At 40.2% G+C, this 19,237-nt stretch overlaps 1 protein-coding gene across 9 annotated transcripts in view; it reads right to left on the bottom strand.

Annotated features, from left to right (window-relative positions):
• Positions 1-356: 356 nt before the first annotated feature.
• LOC113659597 (zinc finger protein DPF3-like) overlaps positions 357-19,237 on the bottom strand; it is a 23,775-nt gene continuing 4,894 nt past the window's right edge. For 2 of the 9 annotated variants that reach the window (XM_027172496.2, XM_027172494.2), the window contains exons 2-11: positions 15,015-15,175; positions 12,219-12,326; positions 11,513-11,634; positions 10,946-11,041; positions 8,814-8,877; positions 8,509-8,550; positions 8,111-8,254; positions 7,870-7,980; positions 3,787-4,717; positions 357-3,536 (exon numbers count right to left, since the gene is read on the bottom strand). In XM_027172496.2, coding sequence (XP_027028297.1) covers positions 4,557-4,717; positions 7,870-7,980; positions 8,111-8,254; positions 8,509-8,550; positions 8,814-8,877; positions 10,946-11,041; positions 11,513-11,634; positions 12,219-12,326; positions 15,015-15,175 — 1,009 coding nt within the window. In that variant the 3' untranslated portion in view covers positions 357-3,536; positions 3,787-4,556. Of the gene's footprint in view, positions 3,537-3,786; positions 4,718-7,859; positions 7,981-8,110; positions 8,255-8,508; positions 8,551-8,813; positions 8,878-10,945; positions 11,042-11,512; positions 11,635-12,218; positions 12,327-15,014; positions 15,176-19,237 lie in introns of those variants that run through there. The other 7 variants (XM_047821914.1, XM_027172497.2, XM_027172495.2 and 4 more) reach the window with 6 other exon arrangements.

The raw sequence follows: 19,237 nt of genomic DNA, 5'->3' as shown, positions 1-19,237 counted from the left end.
AAACACGACAGAGACAGTCACAGTGAGTGAAAGACACAAAGAAAGTCAGAGAGAAAGAGAAACACAGACACTCAGAGAGAGAGAGAGAGAGAGTGAGAGAAACACGACAGAGACAGTCAGAGAGTGAAAAACACAAAGTCAGAGAGAAACACGACAGTCACAGAGACACAAAGAAAGTCAGAGAGAAACACAGACAGACAGACACTCACACACAGACAGAGAGAGAGAGAGAAACATGAACACATGGAAAGACACACATCAATAAACTGCAGCAAACAAACGCATCATAACTTCTCAGGTAGGTCTAAATGCTACAAGCCGATGGTACAACAGAAAGAGAAAATCTTACATCCACACACTTCTAATTCATCCTTTAATTCCTTCTGTCACAATAAAAATAACAACTAACAAAGACTTCATTTGGATTATATTAATGTACAGATGCAGACAAAAAGAATCACTTCAACTTCTTCACCTTAAATTGGCTCTTGTTCCAACCTCAGGAATGCGGGGGGAAAAAAAACCATGGGCCTATTGCTCATTGACTTTTCTGAGGTACAGAAATGACTACAAACTTATTAGCCAAAAAAAACATCAGACAGTTCAGATCACTTGCTTAAGTTCACTGTTTTGCTCATTAGAATCAATCGTTCACCCCTCGGCAGGAGTGATGGTTGTTCAAAAAGTGCACAAGAGCCACTGTCTGGAAGATCAGCAAGCACACACCATCCTTAATCTGTAGATATGAGTGAAGAATGTCTGACGGACAAAATGGTTCTTATTCCAGAGTCTCATGCTCTTGTTGAGTGTGCGGTTAATGGTCCCTGAGGGGATTTGGTTGTTTGTGTGTGTGTGTGTTATATGTGCACGTGCGTGCACCAGTCCACAGCATGGTGTAAGTGTCATTCGCTGTGCATCACTTCATATATCTGAATGTGGAAACTCACAATTAACATTGCAGGCCTAGAAAAGTCTAAACTAAATGTGCAGCAGACGAAGCAAACAATATTCTTGCATAAAATATAAATAAAAAGGTTCTCAGAAAAAGAAAGAAAAAAAAAAAAACTCAAAAAAACTTTGAAATGTACATCACAGCATTATGCCTAAATTCACCGACTGCATATAGAACTGGACTCTGTTTAAATCATACAGAACCTCGGTGTGGGAGCAGGGTTCAGATATGTGAGGAATAAACAACTCACAGTCTTCAGGCCTACACAGAGGAGGAGTGTTCTTCACATCGAGTGTAAAACAAGGTGCCATAACGATGCAGCTTTTTGTACCCTGGAGTGCCAACTTCTTCACCATGCTGGACATGAGGACGCTTTGAGCTCAGCACCTTTAGACTTCAGTGGAGGGGAAAATGTAGAGAATATGAAAAGGTTCGTTTCCTCTGGTTCACGCCTGCGTCGCTGGTTGACCCGTAGAGTTGCAAAGACGAGCCCAGCGAGTCGCGGGTTAAAACACGAGCTGTCTGTGTGCAATGACGAGAACTGTGAAACAATGAATAATCCCTCGTATGAGATCATACTCGCTTTCCAAACTTTTGAAATCCACACAGGTTTTCGCAGAGTTTCTTGAGTGCACTAACCAATAATTTTTATATTAACATTTAACAGGGGTGAGTGGTTTGATGACCCCCCCCCCCCCCCACCAAACGAAAAAGGGAAAAAGAAAGACATAACATGGAATTTTTTCCCTCCCTCAATCTTATCAATTGTGATTAATGCATGGTCATTAAATGCCAGCGGAAAAAAAAATCTTGTATCACAATTTGTTTTTTTAAAAACAGTAGTTATGTTGGTAGTTTCCAGCTATACACAGAAACATGAATAGTGGACACTTCACATAAATGGATTAAAAAAACAAAAAAAACATCAGTTTCAATAATGATACAGTGATGTCTTCATTAGGAACAGGAAAGTCTTTATGCCAGTCAGGTTTGCTCTTTCCTGTTTGTCTTATTAGGTTCAAAAAGAAAAGGAGAGAGATAACAGGAGCTGATTTGTTTCACGGATGGTCCGTAACATGCACAACAACATCTGGATAAGCAGCACAAATGAACATAAATGAAATTGTAATCCTTGGCAAATTGTTGTGGTTGAAGAGGAATAACACACTATGGTATGTGCTGTTCTTTAAAAAAAAAATAAAAATCCTAGCACATGATATTGTGTTTTATTTCCTACTTTGTTCCTTATAACGCGATGGAGCCACTATGATGGTGCGAATGCCAGGGAAAAATCATCAAAACATGATTTTAGCCCATATTTAAAAAGCACAGTATCACAGCTCGCAGATCTACAAACTAGCTATTTGTACCTGCTTTTGATCAGTGGTTGTTCTATGAAGTGGAAGGTTTTACTGGGTGAAAGTCTCCAGCTTGCTCCTCAGTGTTCCACCCCACCAGTGTGAATAGCTTAACTTTAGCTTGTTTAGCTTCACATCCTTTTCCAAAAGGTGTAATGAAGCATGACTACACAGTATACAGCACCTGCATGGAAGGAGCAGTCCTACATTTAAGCGAGGTGGGATAATGGAGAACCTGTAGAGAATATTTCCATCAAGAAAAGTGAAATAATACATTTCTCTGTAGTAGGTATCGAAAAACAGCAGTTTTAAAAAAAGGTCCACATTTGGAGAATTGGATAGTGGTGTGTTTTTAAATATGGCTGTCAGGATCGTCTTCCCCTGAGAGACTGGGTTTAGCACAGCACAATGCGTTTCACTATGTTGCTATGTCCAGAATAGAAATGGTGTGCACCAGAGTTGTGGAAAGAAAGCGACACAAGCGTGGTCTCTCTGCTTTTATGGCACGTTCACACAATTGCAGAAAAAAAATAATAAAAAATTGTGTGGTATTGATGTATACAGCGAGCATAATAGTCGTGAAAACAGAACCCAGCTGCTCACCCAAGCCAATCAGAGTCGAATTTAGAGCCATGTAGTAAAGCTAGCAGGATTGCTTTGTGCTTTCGTTTAGAACAGGAACAACTCACTTTTCGTTACGTGTGAACGTGACATCCGGTCTCCAGACCTCACACTGTATGTTTATGTTACAACAAAAAAATCATACAATGGCTTTAAAAGGACCTGAATAAAACCGAGCACTTTTTATATTAAAACTATAGGCTTTGAGGACGTAACCTTACCAAGTGACACTAAAGCTAGAACAGAAATCTCTCCTGAACCGTCTGAGCCTCCTGCAGTACAGAGAGGGAAGGAAGAGTTTCATATGGCTGTGATCACAGTCTCAGAATCAGGCTGCAGATCAACACGAGGGGAGCAGCAGCAGTCTCAGAGGCTTGCTTTTTTTTTTTTTTTTTTTTTTTTTTTTTAAAGAAAGAAGGGAAGGTGTTTGCAGGGGAATCAATACTTGTCCATGAGTGCGAGTCTGGTGTTTTTCTGGCTTCCTCAGCTTCACTGGCTCAGACATTCTGAAGACTGAAGAGGTGAACAAAGTCTCTGGAAATCTGCTTCACTTCCAAAAGTGGCTCATCTCTCCTTCCTCCTTCACTAAACAGCTCCTCTTTCTGCTGTGGAGACAGCAGACGAAGACAGATTACCAAAAGAATGCTTCATAAATCAGATTAATATATATAGGAAAAAGCGAAACTTAGAAGAATGTAGTCTCGGTTTCAGACGCATTTAAGGGTAGAGGCTAATATCTTCTCTGGTGACAAGCTACAGAATCTTGACAATCGCAATCTGACTGGCTGTCGACAGATCAGGGTATTAGCACTTCTATGGAAAAGAAAATTTGCTCCACAATGATCTATTCCTTACCTTTCCCCTAGCTATGAACTCCCACATTCACGCAGTTGATTAAGTTCAATCTCCTCTTCACAACAGCTCCTTAATCTCCAAAGCAAGATGAGAGGCGGTACATCTGCTACTCCTCTTCTTAAAAGTTGTCCCGACTCCGTTTTTGGCGCAGTTACAGTACACGAGACTGAGTACCCAGTTGACTTATTGAGGAGATCTCGGTTGCATCCCTTGGCATTTCCAGTGACATGAAACACTACCAGTTTATTTTGAATTTCACGTCTTCTCTTCAGTGACTTGTACTCCATAACAGAGGCAACGTCTCCTTAAGTTTTTTTGTTGTGTGTGTGTGTGTGTGTGTGTGTGTGTCTTTTCAGTTTCAGGAAAATTATTCCAGAAATATATCTGTAATTAATCTGTCCATTACAGCCTTTATATTATACCATCATTTCCCCTCAAGGGAAAACAATAGAAAAGTTTTTTTTAATTAAAAAAAAGAAAAAAAGAAAAAAAAGTCTGTTCCTATTTGCTCTTAATGTATAAATAATAACAACAATAACAATAATAATAATAGAAATGATATTCACAACTCATTAAAAGGAAGATAGAAATTTCATACATCATCTTCTGATACAATGACTTGTGCTTCCAATAAAAGAGAGAGGAAAAAACAAACAAACAAAACAAACAAACAAACAAAACAAACAAACAAAACCTTGAAAAGAAGCAGCAGAATTTTGCAGGGGTATGCGCTGTGTTAGAAAGGAACGGCAAATATTTTAGACTGTTCTCTATCTGCCCTTTGGCGAGGCCTGGCCTATGTTGGACAGGGACTCTTCCAGCTCATCCTCCTCAAAGCCGTGAAAGGTGGAAGTGTCGCTCTCAGAGCTGGCACCGAACAGCTCCTCTGCTCCAGTGAAAGGCTTCTCCTCTTTTACTTCATCCTGTGCACCTGACAAAACAGATCATAACGCTGCATTCAGTTTACAAGTTCAATGCTCAGTGTGAGCAAAGCTCATTTTTATTATTTCACTTTTATCAACACTAAGCAATTGACTTTGTGTCACAGCAGAGTGAAGACATCTTTAAAGAGCATTAACACAAGCAAACCAGCTGGAACGTTAGTCTGATTTTGATTTACCGCTCGATATATAAACGCTGAGCAAATCCTAAAGGAGGATAACAGACGAATGACAGCACAACACGATCTGAAGGCATATACAGTACAGATCAAAAGTTTGGACACACCTTCTCATTCAAAGAGAACATTTAGTTCATAACAAAAAAGTGTGAAACAACTGAAAATGTGTCATATTCTAGGTTCTTCAAAGTAGCCACCTTTTGCTTTGATTACTGCTTTGCACACTCTTGGCATTCTCTTGATGAGCTTCAAGAGGTCGTCACCTGAAATGGTCTTCCAACAGTCTTGAAGGAGTTCCCAGAGATGCTTAGCACTTGTTGGCCCTTTTGCCTTCACACTGCGGTCCAGCTCACCCCAAACCATCTCGATTGGGTTCAGGTCCGGTGACTGTGGAGGCCAAGTCATCTGGCGCAGCACCCCATCACTCTCCTTCATGGTCAAATAGCCCTTACACAGCCTGGAGGTGTGTTTGGGGTCATTTTTTTTTTTCACACTTTTTTGTTATGTATATAATTCCACACGTGTTAATTCATTGTTTTGATGCCTTCAGTGTGAATCTACAATTTTCATAGTCATGAAAATAAAGAAAACTCTTTGACTGAGAAGGTGTGTCCAAACTTTTGGGCTGTACTGTACACTACAGGATGGTCGAATATTTTCCGAATGATGACAAAAAAATGTAAATAATTTGAGTTTATCTGCCAATTCCCATCCACCAGTCCCGTATCAAGTAACCGCTACCCACCTCGGAGTGGGTGAAGACTAACGTGATGCCTTTGAGACACAGGAAGTCAGCCAGCCACATCTTTTCACACTGATGTAAGATGCAACGAATGATGCAAAGATGCAACTACCCTGGGGTTCAGTAGAAACTAATGTCCAGTGCTGCAGGAGACTTGAGGAAACCCACTTGGTTTCAGACCACAGCAAACAAACATACCCAGAGCTAAAACCACCTACTTTTTGTAACGTTTGTTGACTTTGTTGTTAGTCTAAAACCAGACTGTCAGATATTGAACAGAAAGTACTTTAAGATTCTATTTGTTAAGCAGTTTCATTTAAGGCTTTAAGGCATCAGCTACAAAACTTATCCCGATGAATAAATAATTTGATAACGATGCGGCAGATAAACACAAAAAAGTGCACCTACTGAAAGATGCTTAGCTGACAGGACTGGCAGGGGTTTTAAGGTGATGAGGAAGGAAAAGAGTAAAAAGATCATAAGCCGTGGTTATATTTGAGAGAATGGTACACACATGCAAACGCTAACGTGGATCGGAAATTTTAAGGGACTTTAGAAAGTGTTTCAGTTGCAAAGACGCGCTATGTCCTGCACACTTCTACTTAGTTACATCAGGTTTGTTTGATTTCCCTGCGGTAGAGAAGGTTCTGAAGCAGGAAGTTACTCAGGTGTGGCTTTCAATACAGAGAGTGAAGATCAGCTGATTAAACAGGTAGAATCAGGTATGGCTTCTGTTGGGCTGGAATGAAAACTTGCAGCTAAACCTGGGCAAAGATTATTTCTTTTTTGTTCCTCTGATGACTGATTAAAAACCAAATAAGGTATTTTGTTTATTTTCACATTAGGGCTGCTGATTTTCTCCGTTTCAAAGTTCGCTGATCAAAAAATTTAAAGGGACACTTTGAAAACTCATCAGATCTCAATGAGAAAAAAAAAACCCCAACATGCTAGATATCTATACTGATATGGAATGGGTAATGTGTTAGGAATGAAAGGATGCCAAAGGAAATGAAAATTATGAGCTTACAGAAAGCTGAATTCAAAAGACGTGATAAAAAGTGAAGAAAATGATGTGGCATGCAAGTCCATTTTGCTTAGATTTCATTGCAGTAACTCAAAATGGTACTCAGTAACTTGTTTGCCCCCACATGCTTGTATCCATGCCTGACATCATCAGGGGATGCTCCTAATGAGACTACGGGAGTGTCCTTTGGTATCTCCTCCCAGATCTGGACCAGGGCATCACTGAACTTCCTGGACAGTCTAAGGTGCATCCTGCTGGTGTTGGATGGACCGAAACATTATGTCCCAGAGGTGTTCTATTAGATGTAGGTCAGGCAAGAGTGGGGGCCAGTCAATGGTATCAATTCCTTCATCTTCCAGGAACTGCCTGCATACTCTTTTCAAATGATGCTGGGCATTGTCGTGCACAAAGAAGAACCCAGGACCCACTGCACCAGCCTACTGTCTGACAAAAGGTCCAAGGATTTCATCCCAAAACCTAATGGCAGTAATTGTGCTGTCGTCTAGCCTGTAGAGGTCTGTGCGTCCTTTTATGGATATGTCTCCCCAGGCCGTCGCGGACCCACCAACAAACCGGTCATGCTGAACGATGTTACAGGCAGTATTACGTTCTCCATGGCTTCTCCACACCCTTTAACGTATGTCACATGTGCTCAGGGTGAACCTGCTCTCATGACCACCCTGATGAAGTCTGCTTCTGAATGTTTGGTCAGAGACATTTACACAATTGGCTTGATGGAGGTCATTTTGTAGGGGTCTGGCAGTGCTTATCCTGTTCCACTTTGCACATAGGAGCAGATACCGGTCTTGCTGATGGGTTAAGGACCTTCCACAGCCCGGTCCAGCTCTACTAAAGTAACTGCCTGTATCCTGGAATCCAATCCATGCACTGGAAATAGCACGTATTGATGCGCCATCCTGGAAGAGTTGGACTGCCTGTGCAACCTCTGTAGGGTCCAGGTATCGCCTCATGCTACAAGTAGTGACACTGTTTATCACTAGTTTTGCATTTGGCTAGTCAGTCAGTCAGAAAAGGAGGCGTGTACCACATCCACAATTTAGTGTCCTACTTCTAGGGGCAGTATGGCGGAGTGGACAAGCAAAACATACTTGAAGCAGAAATACTTCCGGAATTGAGACGTTTTGGGACTGAAACCGAAGCTCTTCAGCAGAGTACAGTATACATACCACAACATACCTAAGCGGCTACACTTGGAGCACTTGCCGTCTTTCAGTTTGGACTCTGAATGGACTTGACAGACTTTGCAGAAACGGTTCAGTGTATAGACTTCCTCTGGACTCTTCGGATCTGAGATTAAGAAAACACAAGGTGATGATTTGGTCAATGCTTATTTCTCTTAATCTTCGTATTTTCAGTATTCCGTTCATCTATATGGATTTACCCATGTTTGGAAAGTAATGTAAAGTAAAATACATACGTTTGCGACTGTGAGGACGGTGGTTGATGGCGGGAGACTGTGATGGCTCTTGGTCTCTGGCTTGTGGTCCTTCCTTATCAGCAATGTGGCTATGGCCATAGTGGTAGCTTAAGCCAGTACGATTCCTGTAGCGTTTCCCACAGACTGAAAAATAAGGAGACCTGAATAACTAAGAGGCACATTCACAAAATCCACACAGCATGCAAAAACCTGAGAGTGACTTTTAGACAGCTGAGACAATGATTCTCCTGTGGGTGGTCCAAGTCTGGGTCTAACATACGAGGTGTTTGTAACATATGTAAACAAATGTGACTATTACTAGAATATTAACAACGGATATCTAGAAAGGCACTTCCTAATCCTGTTTTTGAGTCCAAAGCAGACAAAAATCCATATACCTGAAGCTGCAGTTTTTGAGTTATGCTTTTGTTTGTATCTGTCTGAAACAGAGAGGACACAAAGCAAAAAGAGACAAAAAAAGAAAGAACAAACATGGTTACTCAGAAAGGTGGCACAGTTAACCCTCACAACCTAATCTGCCTTCCGGGGTATTCCACGGGCAAACTACCGGCTGAGCAAATCCCTGAAATAACCAAACCAAACTTGTTTTACTAAAATGTTGTAAAGCAGAACGCAGGGCTCCAGTACGCTTTTCAATCCCACATTATGTGTTTTTACAATGTGTTCACCATAAGTTACTTACTTTCACAGATATATGGCTTATCTTGGTCATCATGGTCCGTCCTCCGGCGTCCTGAGCCACGACCCTGCAACGACAAATAAACTTGTCTCTACGCTCAGAAGAACCCACCTGGGCAGTACACTTGAAGTTTTGTCTAATTAATACTCCAGTTAAGCACTTATATTCACTTCTGGTGGTTGTTACCATCATTCTTGATCATGATACCCAATTACACTCAGAAACTAAAGATTCTGGTCTGTGTTTGATCTTGTCCTTGCAAACCATTTCCAATTGGCATAGATGAAAACTTGCAAGCCTAAAATGTATGACACGGTGTCCAACAAGGTTCCTCTAATATTCTCCCTTCATATCTACCCCTAGACATTCCAATAAGATAATGCTGGCTTTCACTGCTACACTGATGACTACACCAATCAACCATAACATTAAAACCACTGACAAGTAAACTGAATTGCTTGAGAATTCATCATCATAATACAATGGCACCTGACAAAGGGTGGGATATTAGACAGCAAATGAACGACCAGCTCTCAAAGGTGATGTGTTGGAAGCAGGAAAAATGGGTAAGTGTAAGGATCTGAACCACTTTGACCAGGGCCAGATTATGATGGTTTGATGACCGGGTCACAGCATATCTAAAACAGATAATCTTATGGAGTGTTCCTAGTATGCAATGTTTATTAACTATCAAAAAAAAAAAAAAGCAACGGGTGAACTGGTACCCAAGACTCAATGATGTACATGGGGAAGAAGCTTAGCCTGTCTGATCTGATCCAACAGAAGGTCTAAACAGCACAAATTACTGAAGTAGAAAACATGCTATGGGAAGTAAGCAAGCCAGTGGAGGCAGTGTGATGCTCTGCTCGATGTTCTGGTAGGAAACCAGGTCTTGTGTCCTAAGATTCATGTGGATGTCACTTTGACACAGACCACCTACATAAACATTGTTGCAGGCCAAGTACACCCCTTCATGGCAACGTTATTCCCTAACAGTGACCTCTTTCAGCAGAATAATTGTCCCTGTTACCGTAAAAAATATTCAGGAATGAGTTGAGGAAGTTCAAGGTGTTAAAAATTCACCAGATATCAATCCAATTAAGCATTTGTGGAAAGATCTGGACAAACAAGTCAGATCCATAAAGATCTGCTGCTAAAATCTTTTTGCCAGATACCACAGGACACCTTGAGAGATGTGGTGCAGCCCTTGGACAATAAGCGCATCTACAAAATGCTGTGAATGCAAATGTAAACACAGATTTGCAAACCTGAGACACAAATGATTAAAACTTCCTTCCTTTAAAACAAAAACTTTCAGAAGGCTTTTCTGTAAAACCTAAAGCTAGAGTTATAAATGGTGATGTAACTCCCTTCCTCCAAAACTGCTTATCATCAACTGTTATTAATGAAAATCCTGTAAATGTGGAAAGACGTTCATATCCTACGCAAGCTCCTGAGCAGATTTATTTCCAATAATAATATATGGAATATTCTTCTCAGTTTAAAAAAGCTTATTTAAAAACAAAACAACAACAACAAAAAAACACCATTTACAGCATTTACTCGACGCACATTTACAGCCTATTCTCACACTTGGGGCTTACTTTGTAAAATAAATGATTCATTCACATAGATTAACAGTTATGAGCCTGCAGTGGTTCTGTACTGTAACATGCTTGGACATGAATTCCTTGTTCTGACTCAAAAACATTTGTCCTATATAAATAAAGAATATGGTTGTATTATTTGAAATGTTTTTTTATCTCAACATTGGGAGTGAATTCTATATTACTGCTAAAAGGATTCAAGTCTTCATACATGTCCAAGTTAAATAGAGTATATTAAATATTTAATATAAATATAAATATATAAATATTTATTCTGGATGTGGGAAGAGTAAAAAAAAATGTGCAAGGTGAAAAAGAAAAAGGAAATTTCTTTAAAAAAAAAAAAACAAACCAAAACAAAAAATCCGTCAGTTCGGCTACAACGTGGTACTCGGTTCCCTAGCTCTTATTCCCGCTGATGTTATCAGGGATATCATCACAACAGATCGATAGATGAGCAGCGGTGTACAGTGTATAGCCGTGTGTAGCCTTTTGACTTCATGAATAAATCAGAAGGGAGTCACTCACTCTGCCTTTTCCCCGGTGTTTCCTTTTTGGTATGTCCACTTCAAAGTCTTCGTCGTCATGGTAACCATCTTCGTTGGCGTCAGCCTCCAAAACTCTCTGCAATTGAAAATGTGCAGAGGAAGAGTGTCAGGGTCAGGGAACTAAAATGGATTTATTAAGAGATGTCTTTCTTTTTATTTTATATGGATATGACTAGCAAATGCATAGCACCACTGAGCAACTCACCCAACAGCTCAGTCATATGCCAAGGGGTAACCAGCAATAAACAATTATACACCATGGACCAAGCTAGCTACAATATATTTTTGTTCCCTTGTTGTTTTTAACCCATGCTGCCATTGCTGATGTGTTATTCAGCTGGTAATTTAAGCATCTTCTTTAATAGTGATGGTGTTTGAAGTCAGCAGTGCTGCTTATAAAAAGGAAGGGGGGGGGCGAGTTTCAAACCGTCAGGTGATCAAATCGGCGGGATGGTGTTTGAAGAATGAGTCAAACGCAAAGAAATAAAAAGCTTCTTTCCCAGCAGAAGGGGGGAAAAAAAGGGTGTTAGATTTTTCAGATTTTCACCTGAATCTCCAGCAGGTCCTCTTCTCTGGTGCTGTTCCTCTTGTCCAAGCCATCTCCTCTAAGCAAAGCCTCGAGCGTAGTGCTTGGGGTAGGCAAGGTATCTTTAGCCGTCAGGCCATTATCTGTAGAAATAAACACAACCATTAAGCGCATGTACACACGCACATGGTCTCGGTTGACATAAAGCGCTTGGTAAAATCGCTCAGCTGAACTCATCCTGTGTTCTCTACGGCAGAGCCGACAGTAGCACAGGAAAGCTGATGGTCATTTTTTCGGACCGATATCTGGCTGTCTAGACTCCACAAATAATTCTGAACATTTTCTTGAAAGTGAAGAAAACCCTATTTCTGTCAACAGCAAAGCATTCATTTTTTCCCCACTAAACAGCAGTTTACTTTTTTTTTCTGGCTTTCATTAACTAAAGTTCTTTCAAACATCTCTGGTGTAATTCTGAACAGATGTGAGATTGCATAATGACGAGAGACTTCTGCTCATCCTTCGGAATGCATGTAGAATCACTTACAAATCAGTCACAAAAAAATGATGACAGTTAATTCTTTCCAAACATCCAGCTGTTAATCCAAGCATTTAAAAGAAAAAAGAAAAGAAAAAAAAAGGGACGATACTTTTTATGATTTAATGCTTTGAAGATTAAACCGGTGCAAGTCATACGAGATAACTAGTGTCAGGATGCCCTATATTTTACCTATATTTAGACCATAGAGGTGAAGACTTGAATCCATGGAAGTGTGTAACCTCCTCTTCTTTCTCCAGCAGCGGGCAGGATATGAATACATCTGACCAGCTGCCAAACCTGAACACACAGCCATGCAAAAAAAAAAATCAATCACAGGCAGGCAGTAATTAAATAATTCCAGCCTACTGGTATTAAATTGCATTAAATCCTTCTTAGAAACCAGGGTGCCTTACAATAAACTGTGCACCACAGATGATGCTTTCTGGTGTGGATAAAAAGACAAACGGTTAGGAAAAGAAAAAGTTTGTGAACCTTTTGTAAACGCCTAGACTGAGAGAATAGCTCATAGAATTGTGTTTGATCTTCATCCAAGTCGTACGCATACACAAACACATTCTGACTAAGCAACTGTACTTACACTGTCGCCGTGCTGATCGGACTTACACAATGTTGAGGAATTGTTCCACCATTTCTGCACACTTTTCAGTTCGTGCTTCATCATCTCACCGTCTGATCTCTCACTTGGCCAAACCAAAACCCGGTTCTTTATTCTATTAATTTACTGAAGTGCTTTGCTCACTGCTACTGCTCTTAGGCTTCAGGAGACTGACTGCTTCTGTGGGATTCTCCTGTAATCCTGCTGTCTTTCACTTGTATTTTATCATTGCTTTACTGGGCAACACTGTGGTGCATGCAGTTTTCCTTCCTCACAGCTCCAGGCTCCAATTTAATCCTCAGTTCACGTTATAGACGGAGGAGTTTTACTTGTTCTCTCTCTGTCTGTGTAGGTTTCCTTCTAGTTCGCCAGTTTTTTCCCCCCCAATTCACAAAACATTGTTATAGGTGGATTGGCTTCTCTGAATTAGCCTGCTATGAGCCGACAACCCATCTGTCTAGATCTACTATATTCCCAGTGTCCCCAGGATAAGACAGTTAATAAAGAATGAATATATGGACTATCGACAACTGTAAGATGCCCAGAACCTGGCGACAACAAAGCAGCCACAATCCAGAAGGCTCCCGGCACCATGTTTCACAGTCAGCACAGCCTCGATTTGTGTCATTGAATTGCAATTAGTTTAATTATAAAGTACAGTAGTGTGCAGAAGTGAGATGCAAAGAAGGCAACACAATTGAATTAACTGCTTCTACAGTACAAAGGCGATTAGAAGTGCAGAAAAGGATCAAACTAAAAGTAAACTAAACCCTTGGTGTGACAACACAAACAAGCCACATCGGTAGTCTTGGGTATAATTCTTAATTTGTTTTAAATCTTGGTGTTTTCAGTTTTATAAGGAGATACACTGGTACAGGTAGGTTTTAATGAGCTACATAGAATCTGCCATAGTTCTCCTAGAGACTTAAAATGTGGTCTTAAAAAGTGGTATATTTTGACTTCTCCACTGATCACAAGCATTTGTCTCTATTACAATTCTAAAGGGTGAAAAATAATGTTTAGAAATATTAAATATCAAATAATATGATAAGGACCTAAAACAAATTACTGAAAAGAAATAGGGTGCTTAAGACTTCTGCATCACACCGTATAAATATTTGTGTTATTCTCCTTCTTCTTATTATCATTATCATGGTGCAAATAAAAAAGCAGACATTTTACATGTCTCTAATGCAGTAATCCTGATTTGCAAACTGTATTTAACACAGGCTATTTATTTCATTCTTCAAAATCATGATTGGTTCCCGGCACAATCTAAGCTGATTGGCTGCGCATCATCGCATCCTCTCCCAGCTTCTTCCCTTGCTGTATCTCGAAACTCTCGTCCACGCTGTCAACTGTCTCTCGCGTATTTTGTTCAAAATTAACTTTTCGTTAAGCCCTTACAATGCCTCCTATGCACCGTGCCCCTGCGAAAGATTCCTCTAGTGAGCCCAAGAGGAAGAGGAAGATGATGACCATCAGTGAAAAGGTCAAACTTAGGGCCAATCCTACTTCACGGATTTTCACCTATCGCGAGGGGTTCGGTCCCCATTAACCACGATAAACGAGGGATCACTGTAGTTGTAAAGAGTTCGTGGTCTTGAACCAATCTGGCCATTTTAGAATGTTTACTCAATTTTGTTTTATTTACATTTTCCATTCTCTGTAATCACTAGAGACTCTTGTTTGTGAAGATCCCAGGATATCAGCAGCATCTGAAATGCTCCAACATTTTCCCCCCAGCTGCTGGTGGATGTGAGCATTACCTAAAGCAACTGGCTCACATCTGCACTGCAGCCACATGATTGGATGATAAGATAATTACATGAATGAGTAGGTCGCATAAGCGTTCCTAATGAAGTGTGGGGTAGGTGTATAGATCTACAAAATGGGTAATTGGCAAAATGGGTAACTGCATATGTTCCACAGCATATCGCATTTGCAATCTTTCACTTCACTGATTCCTCCCCAAGATTTTTGAGAGCTCCGTGTATGAGTCACCGTCTGGAGGACTTACTTGAGGACTTGATTAAAAGGTTAAAACAAATCAGAACAATCTTGTAGAAAAAAGGATAGCAGCGAGTCCACATGACTATAATTGTGTTACAACATGGTTCACTGCTTATCCAAAAGGCTTTAACAGTTCTCCAAGAAGTGATCTTGCCTCTCGTTTCAGTGGAGAAGCGTCTTCATGACATTGTAAAACAGGTGTAAGCATGTTGAGACATACAAACAATTCGGGGATGATCGTAAACCCCTTTACGGACATGCAGATAGAAAACAAGTGCATTCGTAAGACACAAAACCGAACATGGAAGGCCAAGGTCAAGACCATTTTTCCCCCCTCTCATCCTGTTAAATCTCACCTGGTCCACGATGATGCCGCTCCATCCAGATGTAGCAGTTGTTTTGTGCGACGCCGGTTTGAGAGTCGAGGAAGGGAAGGCGTACGCTGCGCTCGGCACACAGACGAGCATTATAGTTGCGGCAGTGCTCGATGGCTTCTCTGTAAAACTGGTCACCCAACCTAAAGGAAAGGAACACAAACCATTATCAAGCTTTTAGTATTGCTGTGTTTTATATACAAGCAGTTATACCAATGCTGAATGACATCTCTGCCACTGAGTACTGGCTTCAAGTACAACCTGTAATACCAAATCCAGTCCCAAAAAAAAAAAAAAAAGAAGACTTGCGCCACCTGTTATGTTAATTGAATTTAGCACAAACAGTTTGCAGCAGTACCAATTGGCCTTTAAGCTAGTGAAATGAGATACTACAGTAGTTTGCAATGCAAAATGCTGCAAGAAAAAGAAAGGACAAGAACAAGTACAACCCCCCAGTGTAGCATGAAGGGCACAATACAACAATTAGCACAACTACAATTCAAAAAGGAAAATATAATTATAGTGAGAAAGGTGGTGATAAAGACAGTCGTGTTTAACGCTGAACTTACTCTATGCTTGTTGAGCTAATGGGTTCGACAGGAAAAGTCATTACTGGAAATGAATGGCAAAGTCTGAATTAATAATCTCTTTCAAGGAGGATAATAGAGGTCAGGGTCAGTGTGTCCCAGTTTAGCTGACAGAATGAGAAAGAGAGAGAGAAAGAGAGAGAGAAACAGAGACATAGGTGCAAATTTTGATCTTTCAGGTCTAAGTGCTATGATCTCCAAGTAGAATTCCTGTTAAAAATATATCTAAAAATCAACACCAATACCAGTTTAATACCAGGACGTACTGCAGAGGAAATCCAACATTCATCACACCACGCTATGGATTGGTAATCAGTCTTAGTGTATGTGTATACAGAACTGTGCGCTAAATTCTGTAAAGTAAGGATGCTTTTAAATAATACTGAAAATTGTTGTTGGTTTTTTAAGTCAATTAACAAAATGTGAAGTAAATGAACAGAAGTGATTTGCAAATCAAATCGATATTTGGTGTGCAAAACAACACCAATACTTCTAGGTACACTTGCACACAGCTTTTTGAAGAAACTCAGCATGTAGGTGGTTCCAAACATCTTGAAGACCTAACCACAGATGTTCTGTGGACGTAGGCTTCCTCAAGTCCTTCTCTCTCTTTATGTAATCCCAGTGAGACTCTGTGATTTTGTGTTCAGGGCTCTGTAAAGGCCAAACCAACTAACTAGGCTGGGGACGTTTGCCGTAGGGCTGGGACGATTTACTAATCTGGTGATTCAATACTATCCCGATACTTTTGTGCCGATTCTATACATATTGCTATTCTGTAGCTATTGTGATTCATTGTTTAAATTGTGATTTTTGTTTGCTTAATAAAGATTAGACAATGGCAAATACTTGATCATACCGTTAAAGAGACTGTATACGAGTTATATTAACAAAAACAATGCATCACATCTTTCTGAATTTTTATTTCAGGAGCATATACATACATAGTGCATAAAGAACCTTGAAACATAAAACTTTCAAGTACCAAAAACTTGAATATAATATTTAAATGTGCAACAAAATAACTAAAAACAATACTATCTGAAATAAAATAAGTGCTGTTAAACTGTTCCAATAAATAACAATAAATAAAAAAGCTCCGGAACAATTAATTTAAAATTGAAATAGATTTATATAAAGATTTATTTATTTATGGGCTGTCAGGGTTACATAGGACTCTGTAGCTCGCGATGCGACTCATTGAGCTTTGCTTAAACGTTTTTTTTACTTCTGACGCAACCTCGTCATAGATTTTAGGCACGACTGTGTCTGCGAAAAGCTTCCTCGATGGAATAACGTACCTCCGCTCCAAAGTATGGATCATATTTCGAAAACCTGCATTTTCCACAACGCTATAAGGTCGAATGTCTTTGCAGATAAAAAGAGCAATCGACTCTGTGATGCGTTTTGCCTTCTCCGAAGTGCATGGTAATTTACTCAATGTCACATCCAGAGTTTGTTGAGACGCTGCAGGTTGTTTGGCGTTCAGCCTGAAATTCGCTAACAAATTCGCTATAAAAAATATGCTATCACTGTATGGCAGAGTTTGCATACCGTTTTAGTCATGTCCAGTGCAGCTCTTCCTGCCAGTGTGTAAAATCCAAAGTGTTTCCACACTTGTGATTTAAAACGTGAAGGTGCAGAAATAATTCTCAAAGAGGTTTGCTCCCCTGCCTCTGCCATGGTTTAGCTTTCTCGCGCCAGCTTAAAACGGATACGACATCGTCTAATACTGACAACAACAAAATACGTTTCGCCCTCTGTTGGAATAAAAGTGATAACGTCTTCCTGCCACCTCTCTAAAAAAATAAAAAAATTAAATATATATCGATTCTGAGCCAAACAAATCGATCTCAAAATCGTTTTAAAAAGAATCGCGATAGTTTGGTGAATCGATTTTTTCTCCCACCCCTAGTTTGTCATTAGATCACAACTATTGTGATTTGAGTGTTGAGTGACACGAGTTAAGGGTCTGAACGAAAATTGGCTTGTATGTTAAATGGTTTAAATGCTGATGCTAGTGCTATAAGAAAGAAAGCTCTTATGACATTTGCAGCATTGCAGAAATCATTAATCCTGACCAAATCTCCAGCCCCAATTGTGCACACAGATGGTGACTGGGAAGAATATAAATTTAATTGAACGTTATAACGAGACAGTAAAAACAAAGCAGAATGTAATGATATACTCTTGCCATGCTGAAGTTCACTTCTTGTGCCCATTCATACATGAGATAGAAGCGGGTCCATATGTGAACATAAAGTAGCGTTTAAATCATAGTTCTAATGTAAATCTAATTCTGATGTGTGTGTGTGTCCTGCAACGGGGTGGCACCCTGTCCAGGGTTTCCCCTGCCTCATGCCCCGAGTCCCCTGGCACAGACTCCAGGTTCCCCATGACCCTATGTGGAATAAGCATAATGTTAGTGCCATTACTGAAGGAATCTTTGGGGTGGGGGTTTAGCTGAAGCCTTGTAAGATTCTCAGATTCTTAAGGGCAGATGTACATAAGGTGTGACCCGTACACATTACATCATTACAGTGTGAAGCACCAGAAACTGTTTAAACATCAGCTGCAAGCACTAGCATCAGCATTTAAACCATTTAACATACAAGCCAATTTTCGTTCAGACCCTTAACTCGTGTCACTCGACACTCAAATCACAATAGTTGGGATCTAACGACAAACGTCTCCAGCCTAGTTAGTTGCGTCAGGGGCTGGGGGCGGGGCTACTGTTCGCGCATTGATAATGTACCTTAAGTATACTAATGTTTGCTACACTTTTACTTTACCGCAATATGATCAATTACCAGCACACATGATAGTAGTTAGCTACATGCTAATGTAGGTTCACAAAGCCATGAGCATTAACAGTAAAGCAACATCCACCATTGTTGATGCGTTTGTAAAATTTTGTATAATAGGACAATTAGCCAAAATAAATAAATAAAAACAAATGTGTGTGATCCTAAATTAACACAAAATCAATCAAAATTGTTCTAACCTAAGGAGCTTGTACATTTGCAACATTACTGCAGATTTTCTGTAGTTTTAGGACAAAATGCATCGTGTGATGTCACATCAGCCAAAACCCTCTTCTATTCATGTGTGTGGATCATGAGCACAACTCGCATGTTGTATCAGTCGCAACAAGCTCAAACATTTTTCTGCAGCAATCACAAAAACACTCTGAAATCCTAGAGGAACTGCTACTTTTATTGCCAGTCTCTCTTAAATAAATACAACTCCTCTTGTATTTTAGAGCAGCTGATCCTTTCCAACACGTCCAAACAGAAAACCTGCGAATCCCAAACACACCAGTAATCTTTCCTCACAATGGCATCCGAAATAGTTTGTAGATTAGCTGCCAGTTAGCAGGGTTTTACATGCTGAGCTCTGAGACGTGCACGATGACAGGCAGCTTACAGCAGCAGGAACCAGTGCAGTGACTGAATGGGATGTTTAGTGGGAGTGAGTTCATGTCAGAGTCCTGGTGCAAATACATCAACTCTGTATACTGACAATGTGCATCACATAAATCACATACACCAATCAATCTCTCGCACCCACTCGCTCGTTCTCGCGCGCACACACACCAGTGCACACACACCAGTGCAC

Source organism: Tachysurus fulvidraco, chromosome 12 (genome assembly GCF_022655615.1).
Source record: "Tachysurus fulvidraco isolate hzauxx_2018 chromosome 12, HZAU_PFXX_2.0, whole genome shotgun sequence".
NCBI lineage: Eukaryota > Metazoa > Chordata > Actinopteri > Siluriformes > Bagridae > Tachysurus > Tachysurus fulvidraco.
This window is presented reverse-complemented; position numbering and strand designations above follow the sequence as displayed.